The 15,383-nt window shown below is 51.6% G+C and overlaps 2 protein-coding genes across 11 annotated transcripts in view; one reads left to right on the forward strand and one right to left on the reverse strand.

The window, feature by feature from the left end:
- TTLL11 (tubulin tyrosine ligase like 11) overlaps positions 1–1,970 on the forward strand; it is a 38,499-nt gene extending 36,529 nt beyond the window's left edge. Inside the window, exons 10-11 of the transcript XR_008434433.1 lie at positions 504–587; positions 1,821–1,970. The gene's annotated coding sequence lies outside the window, so the exon portion shown is untranslated. The remainder of the gene's footprint in view (positions 1–503; positions 588–1,820) is intronic.
- A 7,890-nt stretch (positions 1,971–9,860) lies between these two features.
- The window catches only part of DAB2IP (DAB2 interacting protein), a 184,980-nt gene continuing 179,457 nt past the window's right edge, over positions 9,861–15,383 (reverse strand). For 8 of the 10 annotated variants that reach the window (XM_053961876.1, XM_053961877.1, XM_053961878.1 and 5 more), the window contains 3 exons: positions 13,132–13,334; positions 12,463–12,550; positions 9,861–10,944 (listed from right to left, as the gene is read on the reverse strand). In XM_053961876.1, the coding sequence (XP_053817851.1) occupies positions 10,777–10,944; positions 12,463–12,550; positions 13,132–13,334 (459 nt within the window). In that variant the 3' untranslated portion in view covers positions 9,861–10,776. Of the gene's footprint in view, positions 10,945–12,462; positions 12,551–13,131; positions 13,335–13,464; positions 13,556–15,383 lie in introns of those variants that run through there. The other 2 variants (XM_053961883.1, XM_053961880.1) reach the window with 2 other exon arrangements.

Here is a 15,383-nt window from a genome sequence, read left to right on the forward strand (position 1 = left end):
AATTGAATGCTATATTATTCTCGGGGGGTGGGAGGGAATAAACCAGGAATGTACTTTAGCGATTTAATGGCAGTCACATTTCTCTTCCCTCCTGTCTAATTCAATTTCCTCTGAATATTATTTAGCATCCAATTGCATAGAGCCTTTAAGTTACCAGTCTGTGCCCATGCAAATGACCAGAGACACTTTATCCAGGATATGAATGCTAATGCACTGATAATCTGTTAATCCTGAGGTACCTCTCTAGCTAAAGAAACAATACAGGAAAGGCGTTGGATTTTTAACAGCACTTTTGTATATATTCTCTTCAGAGAATACCACAGCACTGCGCTCATGATTCTATTTATGACATATATGATATGAATATTGTACACCGGTGAAATCTTTCTTGTTATCAGACACACCGGGTCTGGTATTCCTTTCTGAGTAGAAATCAGAATAAAACAATATCTAACAAAAATTTGAGTTAAGTGAGTCCAGAATTTTAACCCTCTTCCCTGCAGGCTTGTGTGCAGCCTGAATGTGCCCTGATCGCTCAGTGATTCCTTGTCGCCTTTGTGTTCTTTCTCTGCACCAGGCTGTTACAGGTAAGTCCCCTAAAATCTGCCCTGGGCTCCGGACACTCCTTGTCCTCTGTCCCACACGCCCCATCCCTGCCGAACGTTCTGGAGCACTGCACAGACCCCACTCCGATCCCGTCGCTTGCCGCACACCTGTGGCCACTTCCTAAAAGGAAGGGCGGGGCAGGTGCTCGCTAATTACAGAGTTAATGACCAGCTGGGAGACCCCAGCGCAGCTGTGCCCGGCTGGTGCCCTCAGCGCGAGCCCCCGCCGCTCCTGGTTACGGGCTGTGCCCTCAGGGCCCTCGGGAGGGCACGGTGGACGGTGAGGGAGTTTGGAGCCCTGGCGATGAGGAGGGATCTCGCCCCGCTCCAGCCCGAGCCTGGCGGGGTAGGTGCACTCGTCCCTGTGCTGGGTGCTCGGTCAGGCGGGGATTTTGGGGTGACCGGCGCGTGGCTCCTGCACTCCTTTATGTGGGAGTCCCCAGAGGCTGCCGGAAGATGAGGGCCGGCCAGCCCCGCTCTGCTCAGCCCGTCTGCAGGTACGGGACGGGGTCCGGTGCCTGGTGCCTGGGATGCCCTTCGGTTTCACGGAGCAGAACCGTGGGGCAATTCCTCGGTCAGATCCTCCCGATGGAGCCCCATGGGCTTCCGGAAGAGCCCTGCGCAGGAAAATGTCCCCGGGAGGATGCCGGGCGCGGGCAGAGCCCGGTGTTTCCAGAACCTTCCTGGCGGCGGGGCCCTGAGGGCGGGAAGGGGCCGTGAGGGTAGGGACGGCCCGGGCCGCGGGGCCCCGGTGGGTTGTCCGTGCACACCCGGGGTGACGAGGGGCGTTTCTCCTGTCAGTGGCCCGTGGTGACGAGTGTGAAGGAGCTGCTGCGCTTTGTGCTTTGTTCCACCTCCCGTCTCTGTCATTGCGGAGGTTGATTGGAACCTTCTGGAGCAGGGAGCGCTGCATGGCATAGCTCTGTGTGGGGGAATCTCATCACACTCCGTGCCATGGGCAAGGACACCTTCCTCTGTGCCAGGTTTCTCTGAGCCCTGTCCAGCCTGGCCTTGGACACTTCCAAGGCTGCTCTGGGCACCCTGTGCCAGGGCCTACCCACCCTCACAGGAACGGATTTCCTGTGCTTTCTCAGAGGTCCTGCTCCCTCTGCAGACACCTGGCTGTGCCTCACAGTGGTCCCACAGCTCCTTGTTTTACCCACCTGAGCAAGAACAAAGTGCTCCAAGCAGAAGCTGCACACTTGATTTTCTTAGGTACTGACTCTGCTCATGGAGCTGCCCCTCTTTTGGCTACACTGACGGGCACTGCTGCCACACCTCAGCCTGAGAGAGCACACTGGGTCTGTCCCTTTGCCCGTTGCAGATGTCCTGGGTGGATGAGAGATGGTGTTCGGGCTCCAAATTCCTGCTGAAATAGCAGTGAGGTGTCTACATCTGCCCAGCTACGCTCGACTTGTCTCACTCTGCCCTCTGGTTGTTCCTCCATAAGGGGAAATTGATAAAGTATTTATTTTTCTCTGGCTGTTTCCATCTGTACTGCCTTGAGAGCATCCTCTGGCTCGCTTGGTTTGTTCCAGCAGGATGAGGTCCCGAGCTCCCGCTATCCCTTCCCCAACAACACACAGCCCAGCTCGTGCTTTTCTCCGATTATTTCTGCCTTGCTTACCTTCACTTCACCTTAAGCACACACACAAAAAATCATCAGCACTACCCAGATAAATCCATCTGGTCTCTGTCTCAGCCTCATTTAACCTCCCATTGAAGAGATTATATCACATGGTATTCAGCTGGAACCTATTACCTTGCATGCCCAAGCATATCACATTGAATTACCCTGGCCCACAGGCCTGCGGTGTTTGCTAATAGCTAATGGCTGCTTTTAACTTAGAGGTGATTTATTCGAGCGCGTTTCTGTTCGCAGTGCAGTGGTGGGGGGTGTGGCAGTGTGTTAAGCAGAGCTCAGCGAGGGAGCGCTGGCGGGATGGCTGAAGGCGGCCTGGCTTCACACCTCCGCCAGCTGCTCACGTTTCCCGGTATTCCCGTTCCCCACCGCTGTCCCAGATGCAGCAAGTGTTAGGGAGCGGGAGTGAGTGCTCCTGGCTGCCTCCGCGCAGCAAGGGATGCGGGAGGGCACAGGGCTCTGCCTGCCTGTTGTCACCAACCTGAGTGCCAGGGGGCATGTGGCACCTCCGTGCGCTCAGGAATGGCCCGGGAAGGGGGCAGTGTCCCCACACCATGTCCCCTGCCCTCTGCCTCAACCGCCTCTGTGGGAGGCTAATATTTTTTGCAGTTCTGATGGCAGAATTAAGTTCACTTGTGTCATTGCTGAATTTATTGCAGGTGTAGTGTGAAAGTGGTATGGAATTGCAGTAAAAGACAAAATTGAAAGCCTGTTATGGTGATGTGATGCAATTTCCCCTCTTCCTTTGCCTCATCAGTGGAAATACAAAAGCCCTTCTGCAGGTCAGGTTCAGATACATGGGTGAACAAGCAGGAGAAAGGGAGAATGCGAGTTTTGGAGGCAAACCCAGCTCCCTGATGTGTGGTTTGCTGAGTCTTGAGCCTCATGTTTGTCCTCCCATCAGCTCAGGTTCCCCACCACACTGCTCTCCTCACTCAGGGGGTGAGGAGGGACCGTGGCTTTCAAAAGGAAGAATAGTTAGTGACTCTAATAAATCAAAGTCAATCAACTTGGGAGCTCTATTATTCAGGCTTCACTCCTTGATGATGTAGCACAAAAATCAAATGGTTGAGGTTATTCAGTTATGGCTTATACCACCAATGGGGAAATGTGATCATGTACGGGGCCTGCATCAATATTATTTATGTGTTGAGGGGCTGTGCTGGCTGTCAGGTGGGAAATGGCAGAAATCCTACATGTGTCCAAGTCCTTCTCCCTCTTCCTCTCACCTTACTTAATAACCAAGTAACATGATCCACTGTTTGTCTAAGATCAATAACAGCACAGGGCACATTGTGACAAGCTGGGAAACATTTTTCCTGAGTATCTCAGGACACTGCAGGTGCTGAGGTGACGGTGGGGAAGGAGGTGCTGCCTGGCATGGGACACAAACCAGCTCCATCCTGGCCTGGCGTGGGCAGCACTGCTGGCCCTTTTGGCAGGATATAGATGAGTGTGGGCAGTCAATAGACATGGATAAAATAAAGTTGTGAACAGCAGCGGGAGCTAAAATAGCAACATCAATAGCAGTTTCCAGATAATGATCTAATTAGCACAAACAACAAGTTTCCACTAATGGCTCTTGTTCTTCCAGCTCCTTCCTTTCTGCTCGCCTGTTGTTATTGACTCTCTGGCAGGGAGCGGCTGCACTCCCATCTCTGGGGCCAAGGCTTTGGAGGTTTGTTTACTGCCAGGCTTTGAATTACTTCTCCAGAGGATGTTTGCTCAGGAGCCTGGGCTGCCGTGCGTGGGATGGGATGGCTGCACGCAGAAGGTGGTGGGGATGGAAGGAAAACCAGCTGTTTGACTTTTGTAGCTTTTGGGAGGCCTTGGGAAAGTTGTGCTCCTACTGCACATCCCTGTTGTAAAAATAAGGATGCTGACGTTCACCCACTGCAGTGGAGTGGGAGCTGACTGTTTGTGAAGGGCTTGGGAAGCTGTGAGCGAAAGATGCTTGTCAGGAGCAGATTAGAGACTGTTATTGGAGGAGCCGACACAAGCTGTTCCTGTCCTTCCCTCCCTAGGTATGAGCCTCATCTCTGCACCTCCCAACCTTCCTCCCACTGAAAAAACAAACAGGCTTTTCTGTGCTCTTATGGCCCCAGCTTGGCAAGTATTGCCTTAATGCCATCACTTCCTCAGTTGTCAGTGGCCACTGTTCTGCCTGCTGCTTTGTCCTCAGTTGTGGTGGGCAAGATTCTTGCATTTTGAGGATGCCCAGTTCTGACATCTCCCAGGTGCCAGTTGCTGCTGGGACAATGGAGTGGGACCACAGCCGACACCACCTCAGCGTTGCCTGAGGTGCTTACTGGGCTGTGCTGGAGGGTGCTGCCTGGCACCAGGAGCAGCTCACGGGCCAGTGATTCTCACTTACTGAACTCAGAACAAACCCTGTACTTGTAAGGGTGCAATTACTGGAACATCATTATTGCTGATGAGTCCTGTGCTAAAATGACTCTCCAGACTAAAAAGCTCAAGCAAACACATCTGCGCTCCCCAGCCTCCCAGCCCCGTATTCCCGTGGCTGTTCTGGCTGCTGATCTGCAATTCCGAGTCTCACTTCTCCAGCCCTGCCCGTCTGCCAGGGCCCACTGGGATCGGCTGCAGCCGGGCTGCGGAGCCGCAGATGCTGAGAGCTGTCAAGTGCACACAGACGTTCTGGGTGTTTTCGGCTGAGAATTCAGCTCTGCTCTAATGAAGCCGAACAGCCGCTAAGGAGGTTTTATTCAAGTCAAGGTGGTTTTGACTAATCCCTCCTTGCAGCATTTTCGGAGGTGCTCTGTGTTTCCAGGGCTGCGTTTTTCTTTCTATTAGCGTTCAAAATCAACACTGTTGAGGGGGATGGCAGAGCCTTGAGAGAGGATTTTGGCCTGGGTGGGTTTTGGCTTCCCTCCCTGGGCAGGGGCCGGTTTCTGACAGGAACAGGAGGAGCGTTGTCCCGGCCGGGCGGAGCCCAGTGCCCAGCCCGGCTCCAGCGCTGCTGAGCACAGGAATAGCCACAGGTGCTCTCCACATCCCGACTCATTTCGATGCAGCCAGCCTGTCTTCCACCTCTCCCGGAGGAGCTAATTATGATTATGTTAATGAGGCAGAGGTGCTGATGCTGCCCAGGGTTTTAATGACTTTCCTCCAAGTTTTCTGCTACTTTTACTGGAGGTAGAAGGGTGGTTTGTAAGGATTGGTGGGGACAGGAGCAGGCCTGGCTGTCAGACCCCCCGAGCATATGAATGGAGAGTGGTGGAGCCAGGTCAGGGCTAAAATTCTACTGGGAGCAAGTTTCAATGATGTCTTTGGGGAGGCAGATAAGACAGGTTTGTGTGTGCACATGTGGCATGTGCCAGGATGCTCTAAAAGCTGGAAATGACTGAGTAGAGGTGCTGGAGCACTTATGTAAAATATCTAAATAAATCTTTAATATTTCTAATTGCAAATGTACATAAATTGCACAGCCACATCATTTCTTTGAACACCAACAACTTTCTCTGTACATTATTACATAGTTTAAAAGGAGCTGAAGGAGATTCAGCAAACACTTCCACTTTGCATTTTTGTTTTTTAAACATACTTACAAAAAAAAGATTTGTTTTTCTTTATAAGAGGATATAAAACATAGCGACTGCTTATCAGGAACAAGTATCAGCCTAGCAGATATACAGAGAGAGGTATATCTTAAGACACAGTGATGTATGATAAAGGAATATGTGAACATGGAGGCTGCACTCTGGGGTACTGGTAGCTGATGCAGAGCCACATGGCATTTACAGCAATGTCTCAGCTCAGGGGATCTGTGAAAGTCAATGCTTGAATGTGACCCTCTTTTCAGAAGCACGGTTGTTTCTGGATGTTGTGCAACACCCTCAGGATTGGATTTGGTTTGGAAAGCCCATGAGCTGCATGTTCTCATGCTGCTGTTGTCCTCCCGCTCCCCCACGGGTGATTTTCCCCAGGGGAGAAGGAGAAGGCAGCGAAGTCTGTGCGGGCTCAGAGCAGGGCAGGGTGCCACTGTCTGAGCCTCCTGGCCGAGCAATCTCCTCTGAAACGGCCCTGAGGCTCAGAGACCTGCATGGGCAGGGAGTGTCCCTTCCTGTGACCACTGAAGGGAGCTCCTGGTGGCTGTGAGGCCGTGGCTCTGCCCCACACCAGGTCCCAGTCCTGGCCAGCCTGGAGGCCTGGATTGCTTCGAACGCAAACCTTTGGGAGGAGGTGACCCCAGCAGTCACTGCAGGTGGGAAGGACGGAGTGTCCACCCAGGAACGGTGTCACAGGTGTTCCCTTTGGGCTTTTGCTTTGCACTGTCCAGGCAAAGCTGTGTGAAGGACAGGGCAGGGACCGTGGTGGAGCTGCTGGACCCACTGGTCACAGGCTGCTGTCAGAAAGGCCTCACCCCAGGGCTGCTCCCCCTGCACTGGGATTGCTGGGGAAAATGAGCCCCTTTCAGATCAGACTCCTGGGCCAAAGCCTGTGGCTGTCCTGGCTGAACACATCAATGTATCTGCCATCTGTGACTGGAAATCCTCTCCTTGTCCATCACAGAACAGACCCCAGCACATTTTCTATTGCATCTGGGTGTGGACCTTAGGAACAGGAAAAAGCTTATGAGCTATCTAAAGTTTGGGAATGATTGATTCCTTGCTGATTGCTTTCCTAGGAGAGCCTGTGACACCTCACCGAGGTCCAGCAAGTCCCTTTCCCTTTAGGAGTATTCATAGTAGCAGAACCTGTGTCCTGCAATCTTGCAGCAACCTCTGGGACTGGCTCCCAGACCAGAGGGTTCCACGTGTTCTCACAGTGCAATCAGTGCTTTACAGCTGCAAAAGCAGAAAACAAAACCAACCAGACTCAAATGACAATGCAAAGTGACACTGGACTCTTTGGATGGCGGCAGGATTTGCTTAAACTGGTGCAAGAGGGGCTGGTGACTACACTGTAGTATTAGTTGGCATGGGGAAGGACTGGGGTCCCTCCCATCTTTTGGCACTGAAGCCATAATCCCTGTCCAAAATGATGATACTTACAGTCTGCAGAGACCTTGGGATACCGGTCAGTCTGTTTCATCCCCCTTCACACAAAACCACTCATTTTTTCACTACAGTTTAACAAAACCCCGAATCAAAACTCTAAAAACAGAATCTTTGCGGTGGGCCCACCACAAATCTGGATCCATGGCTTTGCTCCCTTCCCTCAGATCCCCGAGGGAGGAGGCTGGAACCAGAACATGGGTCCGGATCCAGATTTGGCAGCCCGAGCCCACCTCTCCAACACAGCAGTGAGATACAGCCAAATCCCGACTGAATAAGCAGCACCAGAAGTAAGTTACTATATACAACTGTTAGTGAGATAGATACGGTACAGTAAACACTGAGAACATTTACAAAAAAATATTAAGACTCGTATTAAGATAAAAATTGGAGTGTTTTTGCTTTGTTTACACTTTGACGAGTTTGCACTAGAACAGCCTCTTACTGTAGAAAGCGCAAGAACCAGGAAGGAAATGGAGCTGATCACCAAACCTTGGGGACAGCGGTGGTTTGCTCTGGTGCTGCAGCACCTCTCGGGATCCAGGTATTGCTATGCCAGGTACCAGCTCCGAGGCCATGGCAGGGAACACACGGGGCTCCTGCACTCACACACGCACACACACACACACAGAAATGTACAGCTTATAAATAACAGAAACACAAACTGAAGGAACAGAACAGAGCCTGGGCCTGAACACCTGCCCCCAAACCTTTTTAGGGGAGGGTCATGGTTAGGTCCAGTTGTTGACAGTTGCAGGAAAAGGAAACAGGGAAAAACAGGGGGGAATCTCTATGTAATGAGACTTCATCCTGATTTAAGTTTCTTTTTGTACTGGCTCGGGAAACTAAGCATCAACTCAGAAGGTGTTGGCACTGGAACTTTTAAGATTTTAATAACTGGCTGTGGAAGGATTTAAGCATTCCTGCTATTTCAGCAGAACAATATGTTCAGTAATTTGCAAGTTTGAGGGTAACCAGGAGTTTGTGACAGATCGGGGTGGGGGGGGAGCAGTGCCTTGGCTTGTGGTTGAGGAGAAGATTAAGATGTACTGTGCTTAGCTTCAGCACTAAACAATTGGTTTGTGGGTGTTTCTTTTTTCCAGATCTTACGGAGAGCACTGACTGCATCCCAAAATTACTTCCATGTATGAATGGAAACGTTGCTGGTGGGGCGCCCACCCCATGCCCTGTTAGCGTTTCCATTCCTCTATGTCACTTCTGTCTTGAAAAACTCCAGTCTCTCGCAACACAAATACTTAGAATTCAAAACAATCAGCTCTAAACAGGCATCTTAGGGCAAAAGCGTTTAAAATAGTCTTTTTTTTGCAGGGTTCTTATGTATTTGACTCTGAGACAGTGGCAGGTGTAAATCTACGTACCCAACGGTTCACAGTACCCTGTATATTCCTAACCTGTCTGGGTCTTTCTCCAGTTGTAACCTTGTCAGATTTGTGAGGTTCTTCAAAGCCATCTGTGCTAGTCTCCAAAATTCAAAGGTGACTGTACTTGCCATAAGTACTGAGTTATGACATTGCTCTGAGGAGCTCCATTTGGGGTCTGCTGTGTGCTGCACCCCTCGGCAGGTGTTGGCGGGGTGTGGAGACCTCAGTGCAACACGTTCGCTCCTCCTGGGCTTGGCCCAGGGCTTCCGGGGACCAGAAAAACGTGTAGGAAAAAGAGCATCTTTAATTTTTGCAAACGATTGCATGAGGAAGAATGCTGTTAAGGAGCCTTACAGCTGTGGGGCAGCACGGCAATGCAGAGCTTACTGGCAAAGTGTCCTGCTCGGGCAGCCTGGGAAGTGTGAGGCTGGAGACGGTACCTAAGCAGAGCAGAGCTCAGGGAACGTCCTAGTCCCTTGGGCTGTACGTTTACACATGGCAGGAGGAGCTAGGACAGGCGTTGAGCAGTGTGTTAACCTTTAGAGGGAGCATAGGCAGATGTCCTGTACACTGTACACTGTCCGTATCTCAGAGAAACCTCTGGCTCTCGGTACGAGGGACCTGCTCTGAGAGTGGGACTTGTGAAGGACTAACTGCAAGAACCACGAACCCACAAACACACCGTGGCGGCAGGTCAGCGGCACAACCCCCGTGAAGGGGTGCCCCCTCCGCTGAGCACAACGTGTCTGTGCCGAAGCTGCGCGTTTCGGCGCTGGGAAAGTCTAATCCTGGCTTATGCCTGCACAGTGCTCCTGACAAGGGGCCTTTCGGTGGTGGCTGCTGTTCTTGGTGGTTACTCCCTTATGACCATGTTTTACATTCTTCAAGCCGGTTAATTTCCATGCAGTGCTCATTCCCAATTTAAAGAGGACAGTATTCCAGAAAATGGGATCTTTTTTTTTCTAATGCATACTGTGAAAGAAAAGAAATACAATTACCGATCTTCATGGTTCTTCAGGGCTTTTTCTTGTTTCTTTGTCTGTTTTTCTCCCCAGAAATAGCAAAACTCTCAGCACAGAGCATTCCATCCCCACAAAGAACCCTTGATCAAGCAGGAAGCTGCCACTCCACGTAGCCCCCTCGCTCCCCCTCTACCACAACAGGCACCAGCAAATTCAGCCCCTGTCCCTCAATCACAGCTCAGGGACCAAGCTCAGGCAACATTCACTTTATTCTGTGGCAGGAAGTGTGCGTGGGACAGTGCCTGGGGCTATTGCTTACAAAACTCTTCCCCTTTATTTGTGAGAGAGCAGAAGCTGTCCAGAGGAATCGAGTTGCCATTCACCAGGTGCCAGCTCCTCCCTCCACTCCTGTGCCAGAGCCTTGGCCTTGCTCTGTGCCCCTAGGTTGCCCAGGGACCCCTCAGCAGCACCAGTCCTGCCCCCCTGCCAGCGGGGCTCCCCACACAGCACCCCTTTGGCCACCACACCGCCCTGACCTTCCATCTGCACTGTGCTCCCTGTATGGGCAGAGTTAATTAAACACTAATTAGCTGCATAAATGCCCTGTGGATGCTGTAAAAGTCAGCGGCCTCACAAAAGCCCCCAGGAAGGGTGCTGGGCTCGGCTGGGGTTCACTTTGGGAGGGCTGTGCTCCGGGGGGAGTCACAGGAGGAGCGGGCCAGGCTTTGCTGCCGTCCCTCGGACGCTACATCCAGCAGCACACTTGAACTGGACTTACTGGGCCCCTGCCTGCTGCAGGCTCTGCCCAGCTCCCTTTATTTCGCTTACTGCAATGACAAGGACGTTACTCCTTGCTGGGAGGGGTGAGGCATATCCTTTGGGCAGTTTAGAAGGAAAAGGTTACTTTTGTTTAAACATTAAACACTGACTCAAATCCAACAGTGACAGCGATTCTCAAATATATGTTATTTCCTTATGCCACTCATCTCACACTCGACATTCCCGTCCCTCAAAGAGCTGGCAGGACATCTCCCAGCAGGGTCAGTCGGCGCCGTCCGCAGTAAGGAGCTGGTGCTCGGGGAGCAGCCGTTCTCTGAAGCCGCGGCTCACGCCTGCTGTGCTCGGTCCCTCCGGCCAGGCCTCTCCTGCGGCAGCGCCCTCCGCGCGTTAACAATTACTGCTGTTTCTGAATTCTCCATTCTCTGTAATCTGCAATTTAGTTGGGTTTGTGGGGGAGATCCCATTACGTGTCTGCATGCTGTACCTCTCTTTCAGCTGAGTAAGGGCACTCATTAGCCGTGCGTTGGCAGCATCCAGGGAAGCAATGCGTTTCTCCTGCAAGCAAACGGGCAGAGGGCACAGTCAGTGGAAAGGCACGAGCCCCGTCCCTCTGGGATGTCAGCCCAAAACAGTGACCCAGAGGCCTTTTGGACCAGGACCTTTCTCTTTGGCATTCTTAGATGGGGGTTTTTAAGTGCTACACAGCACTTTTTGAAATCCGCAGGGCTACAAATATCCCCTGCCTGTGCAATGTGAGCTACATTTATTTTAGCATCCTGATGAAAATGGAGGTAACATAGTTGCTCTAATTATTCAGTTATACACTGTACTGTTTGTTCTAACTCAGCTGTTACAAAAGATGGTAGGATTCCATTTCTAAGCCCAAACTCTCCCAAGGTAGTTATTCCTGTCAGTATTTAATTAGTATAAATTAATAGTTTAAATGACTTGTAGCCTCCCAGCTGTCTTTGATGGCAGCTCTCACCGATTACAGCATTGTAAGGATGGGAGCAAGCGCTTCCATGTTGCAGCCTGATTCTACCACTCCTGTTCTTTGCAACACCCAACAAATGTCATCTTTCTGTGACTGCCACGAGCAGAGGAACAGAACCAGCTCAGGGGACACAGCAGTTGCTTGTGTGCAACTCTGGAAGTCCAGCAGTGAACACGTCTAACACATGTACAGCCTGAGGTGACCAAAAGAGAACAGCAGAGAGCGTGCAGGGGCATGGTCAGAACCTCACATGTACCCCACCAGGTGCAGGGGACAGGAGAAGGTCCCAGAGCTGCTGGGAGGCTGCAGGTACCACCACTGACACCTCAGGGACACCCTGGGTCTGCTCACCTCTGCTGGAGCATGGAATAGAACAGGATGAACAATTTAGCAGCTTTGAACAAATTCCTCCCCAGAAAAGCTGGGGTTTTTCTTACGAAGTTACTACTGTCTCCTTTTTAATTAGCTATACAGTGAATTACTCCTGAGTAGTGATCAATAGTGTTGTTAAGTGTAAGGCCAGAATATGCTATCACTTCTAAGCCACAAGCTGTAGGGAGGCCTGGTTGGTGAGGACATGGTGGCCTCTGTTAGGCAAACCAAAAGATTATGGGCTGTACTTTCATGTTCTCTTTTCCAAGCACAGTGTTTGCATCCATCATGTGATGCTCCTCTTCCACTGTAATTGATTGCAGTAACTGAGCTTTCCAATCCTGCAAATCACAGCCCAAAGGCTTAAAAAAACATGTTGGCTTGGCTGTGGGCAGGCTGTGTGTTCCTTGTGTCCAGGTTCTGATAATCCAGGCATTACTGGGACATGAAGCACCAAGCAATGCTCCAAGGGATGTGATCCTTTCACTGACTAAGTTGTGGGCACGATCCCTCTCCAAACTGCCACCCCACGCCCTCTGTGCCACACTCCAAGGCTGCACACAGCTGTGACAGACACCGTGTCCTGCTGCAGCTTGGTGCTGACTCACCCACACGGTCTGACGGTGGGCTGGCACTGCTGCAGGAAGGACTGTGTGTTGGCAAACCCACCCTGAAAACTGAAGCAGCCTTTGGCATGGGGCACTCACCTGTGCATCAATAATCTTCTGCTTGGAATCCACAGCAGCCTGCATTTCAGCGTGGTCCTTCTTTAACTCCTCCTCAACTGACATCAGTCTGCGAGCCAAGCACACAAGAAAAAATTACACTGGCTGGGCTCTGCTAAATCCAGGTATTACCCTCACACTCTGCCTCCTCTTACCCACAAACCAAGCTTTTTTTCTTGGCTCTTACTCTTCCCTGGAGCTCCTTCTAGCAGAGTGCCCCAAAGCTGAAGTGACAGCACAGTGAAGGCTGGCCCAGTGGTGAGGGCTGACTGAAAGTACTAGGTGGGCTAGGCTCAGGTAAAGGTGAAACCAGCTGCACTGAAGCAGTCCTGGACAAATGTAAAACCACTTCCCGCTGTGTGGGAGAAAGGGATTTAGAGTTACAGGTAAGGGATGGTGATGAGAGCCATAGCTATATGAACAGAACAAGCCAGCCAGAGCCTCCAAGCTCTCCCCTCCTGAAGTTCTGCCCTTGTGCATCAGGAAAACATTGGGGTTTTCCTTGTCCCAGGTAACACGGAGGGGAAAACCCATATGTGAAACCTGCCTGGACCTCCAAAGAATTCTGATCGTCCTGAGAAGGGGCGAGCTCTAATGCCAGCCAGGCTGCTCTGCCTTACTGCCATCCCCAGCCCTCCCATCTCCCTGTACCTGCTGATGATGCCCTTCATCTGGATCTCCTTATCCTCCTGCTGCCTCCGGAGCCGCTCCTCGCTCTCCTCCAGCCTGGCCTGGTACTCTAGCACCAGCTTCTGCGTGGTCTCCTCCTGGCATTTGAAGCGAGTCTCATATTCCTCCAGCTTCTTGTTGGAGATGCGGAGCTTGTCCTGCAGCACCACCAGGTCCTGCTGGTACTGAGCGTGCAGGGACAGACACAGGAGGAGAAAACACACGTGGCACGTTACCTCGTAGGGTTTGCCCTTGCCAGGGTTTCCCCCAAACCCGCTCACGCCCCTCTCCGTGTATCAGACTATAGCTGCAAACCCGTATCAGACAACCCCGCTCGCCGACACCTCCTCTTCCGTCTTCTCCGCGGCGCCAGGGGCGAAGCCGGGTCCGCGGGGCGGGCAGGTCGCTGGCAGGTGCAGAGAGTGGGCTGTTAGCAGAGTCTGGCATTTCACAGGGGAAATGCAGGTTAGAGCGGGCCCATGGCAAAGGCGGCGGGCAGCTTCTCACACTGACAGCGCGGGGCTCGCACAGGCAGGGAGGCTGCAGCCGTGGGATTTGGGGTTCACGCAGGAGCTCTTCAGTCTGCAGCAATAAACGGGGGGGCCAAGCACGAGGGGCAGTGACAAATGCAGGACACTGCTGTCTCAGCACCCTTCATCGAGCCGAGGGCACCGTGCTGGCTGAGCAGGGCACAGAGCACTCCTGCCTTCTTGGGGCCAGCATTTAACGCAGATCTCAAACCAGGGTTCAGGCCAAGAAGAGCTGCTGCATGAAGCCAAGACCCCACAGTTGTACTGTTCAATTGGGGGAAGCTATAAATCAGCAGCAGAATCACATAAAGCAATTTAAAAAATTAAGAGCTTTTGAACTCGCTAAAACCGGGTTCAGCTACTGCGGCAGCACAGCATTCAGTAAACTTGTTTTGCTAAAGGAAAATTCAGTGAGTGTGTGCACAACAAAACTGCTTTAACTTCAAAAAAATATATTTGGACATATGCTTTTTTAAAAAAGCATCTCAACTGGAATAACTTTAGAATAATTAACATGCAGCTGATAATGTGGCAAGCTGCTTTTAAAGTCAGAGACAGGAAAAAGGCTTCCATCTGAGTCATGAAGGCTGTTAAAGCTACAAGTGTTATTAATGAACTGAGAGAAGTACACTCTGTTGTGTCTTGACTTGGCCCTTCCCCTTGGCCATCACTCCTGGGTAGGCACTGCAATGACAGGCTGGGTCATGTCCCAGGTCTGAAAGTCCTGGACCAGCTCTAGGGAGAGGGGAGGGCAGCCAGGCTGCTGCTGGGGACTGGCCAGCACTCCACTCAAAAATAACTGCAAATATTTTTGCAGCACTCCACTGCAAAAATAACTTCAGCTCCCAAGGATTGAAAACTTAGGAAGCTGATGGTTTCCTCAACTGCCAAAGTACTGGAGCAAGGTGGTTTTCCTTTAGCAAAGCTCTTACTGCAGCACAGGAACGACACGGTTTGCACATGGAACCTGAAGCAATGAGGGAACAAAGCGCCCGTACAGCTGCACAGTAGCACTAAAGTCAGACAGCAGGGAGTTGCTTGAACAGGAAAGATTAAATACCTACCCTAGCCTTAAAATAGGAGCAGCGTAAGTGAGCTCAGAGGAGAGCAGGAGAGGCCTCAGAGCCCGAAGGAGTCGCTCCTGTCTCTAGAACACTTGTCTCATTCTCAGTTACCATTCCGGTCTTACAGTAATGGGGAGAGAGGTTATGCTAATGGTGATCTTGAATGTCAGTGACTGATGGGACAGCAGAGTAAGGATAGATGCTGCATGGCAATGAGACAGCCTGGGCTGGAGCTCTGCTGGGCTTGGGGCAGGCACTGGGATGTTGCAGTGTCATCGGGGTTTGTAACCCCACCACTGCCTGCCCTGTGCCCAGCCAGGATGGGCTGAACCCACAAAACTGCCCTGATCTTCCTGGGGCAGCTGGGAGCTGCTGCCTTGCACCTCCTGGCTCCTACAACACCTGCCCTCAGCATTTTCCTTGGGTTTAAGAGGTGACAGTCCCCAAATAACACAGCACAGCAGAAAGAGCACAGGAAGGCTATTGGAACAAAACCAGAAACATGTCTGTGCTGGGAAACAGGACGGGGGCTTAGGGAAGGATGTTGTCTGCAGTGCTGGTGTGACAGAAGAGAAGCACATTGAGGAAACATCCCAAATGCTATCGATGCTCAAGTGCCACAATCCCAGCAGAGCCAGGC

The sequence above is a fragment of the Vidua chalybeata genome, chromosome 21 (genome assembly GCF_026979565.1).
Source record: "Vidua chalybeata isolate OUT-0048 chromosome 21, bVidCha1 merged haplotype, whole genome shotgun sequence".
Classification (NCBI taxonomy): domain Eukaryota; kingdom Metazoa; phylum Chordata; class Aves; order Passeriformes; family Viduidae; genus Vidua; species Vidua chalybeata.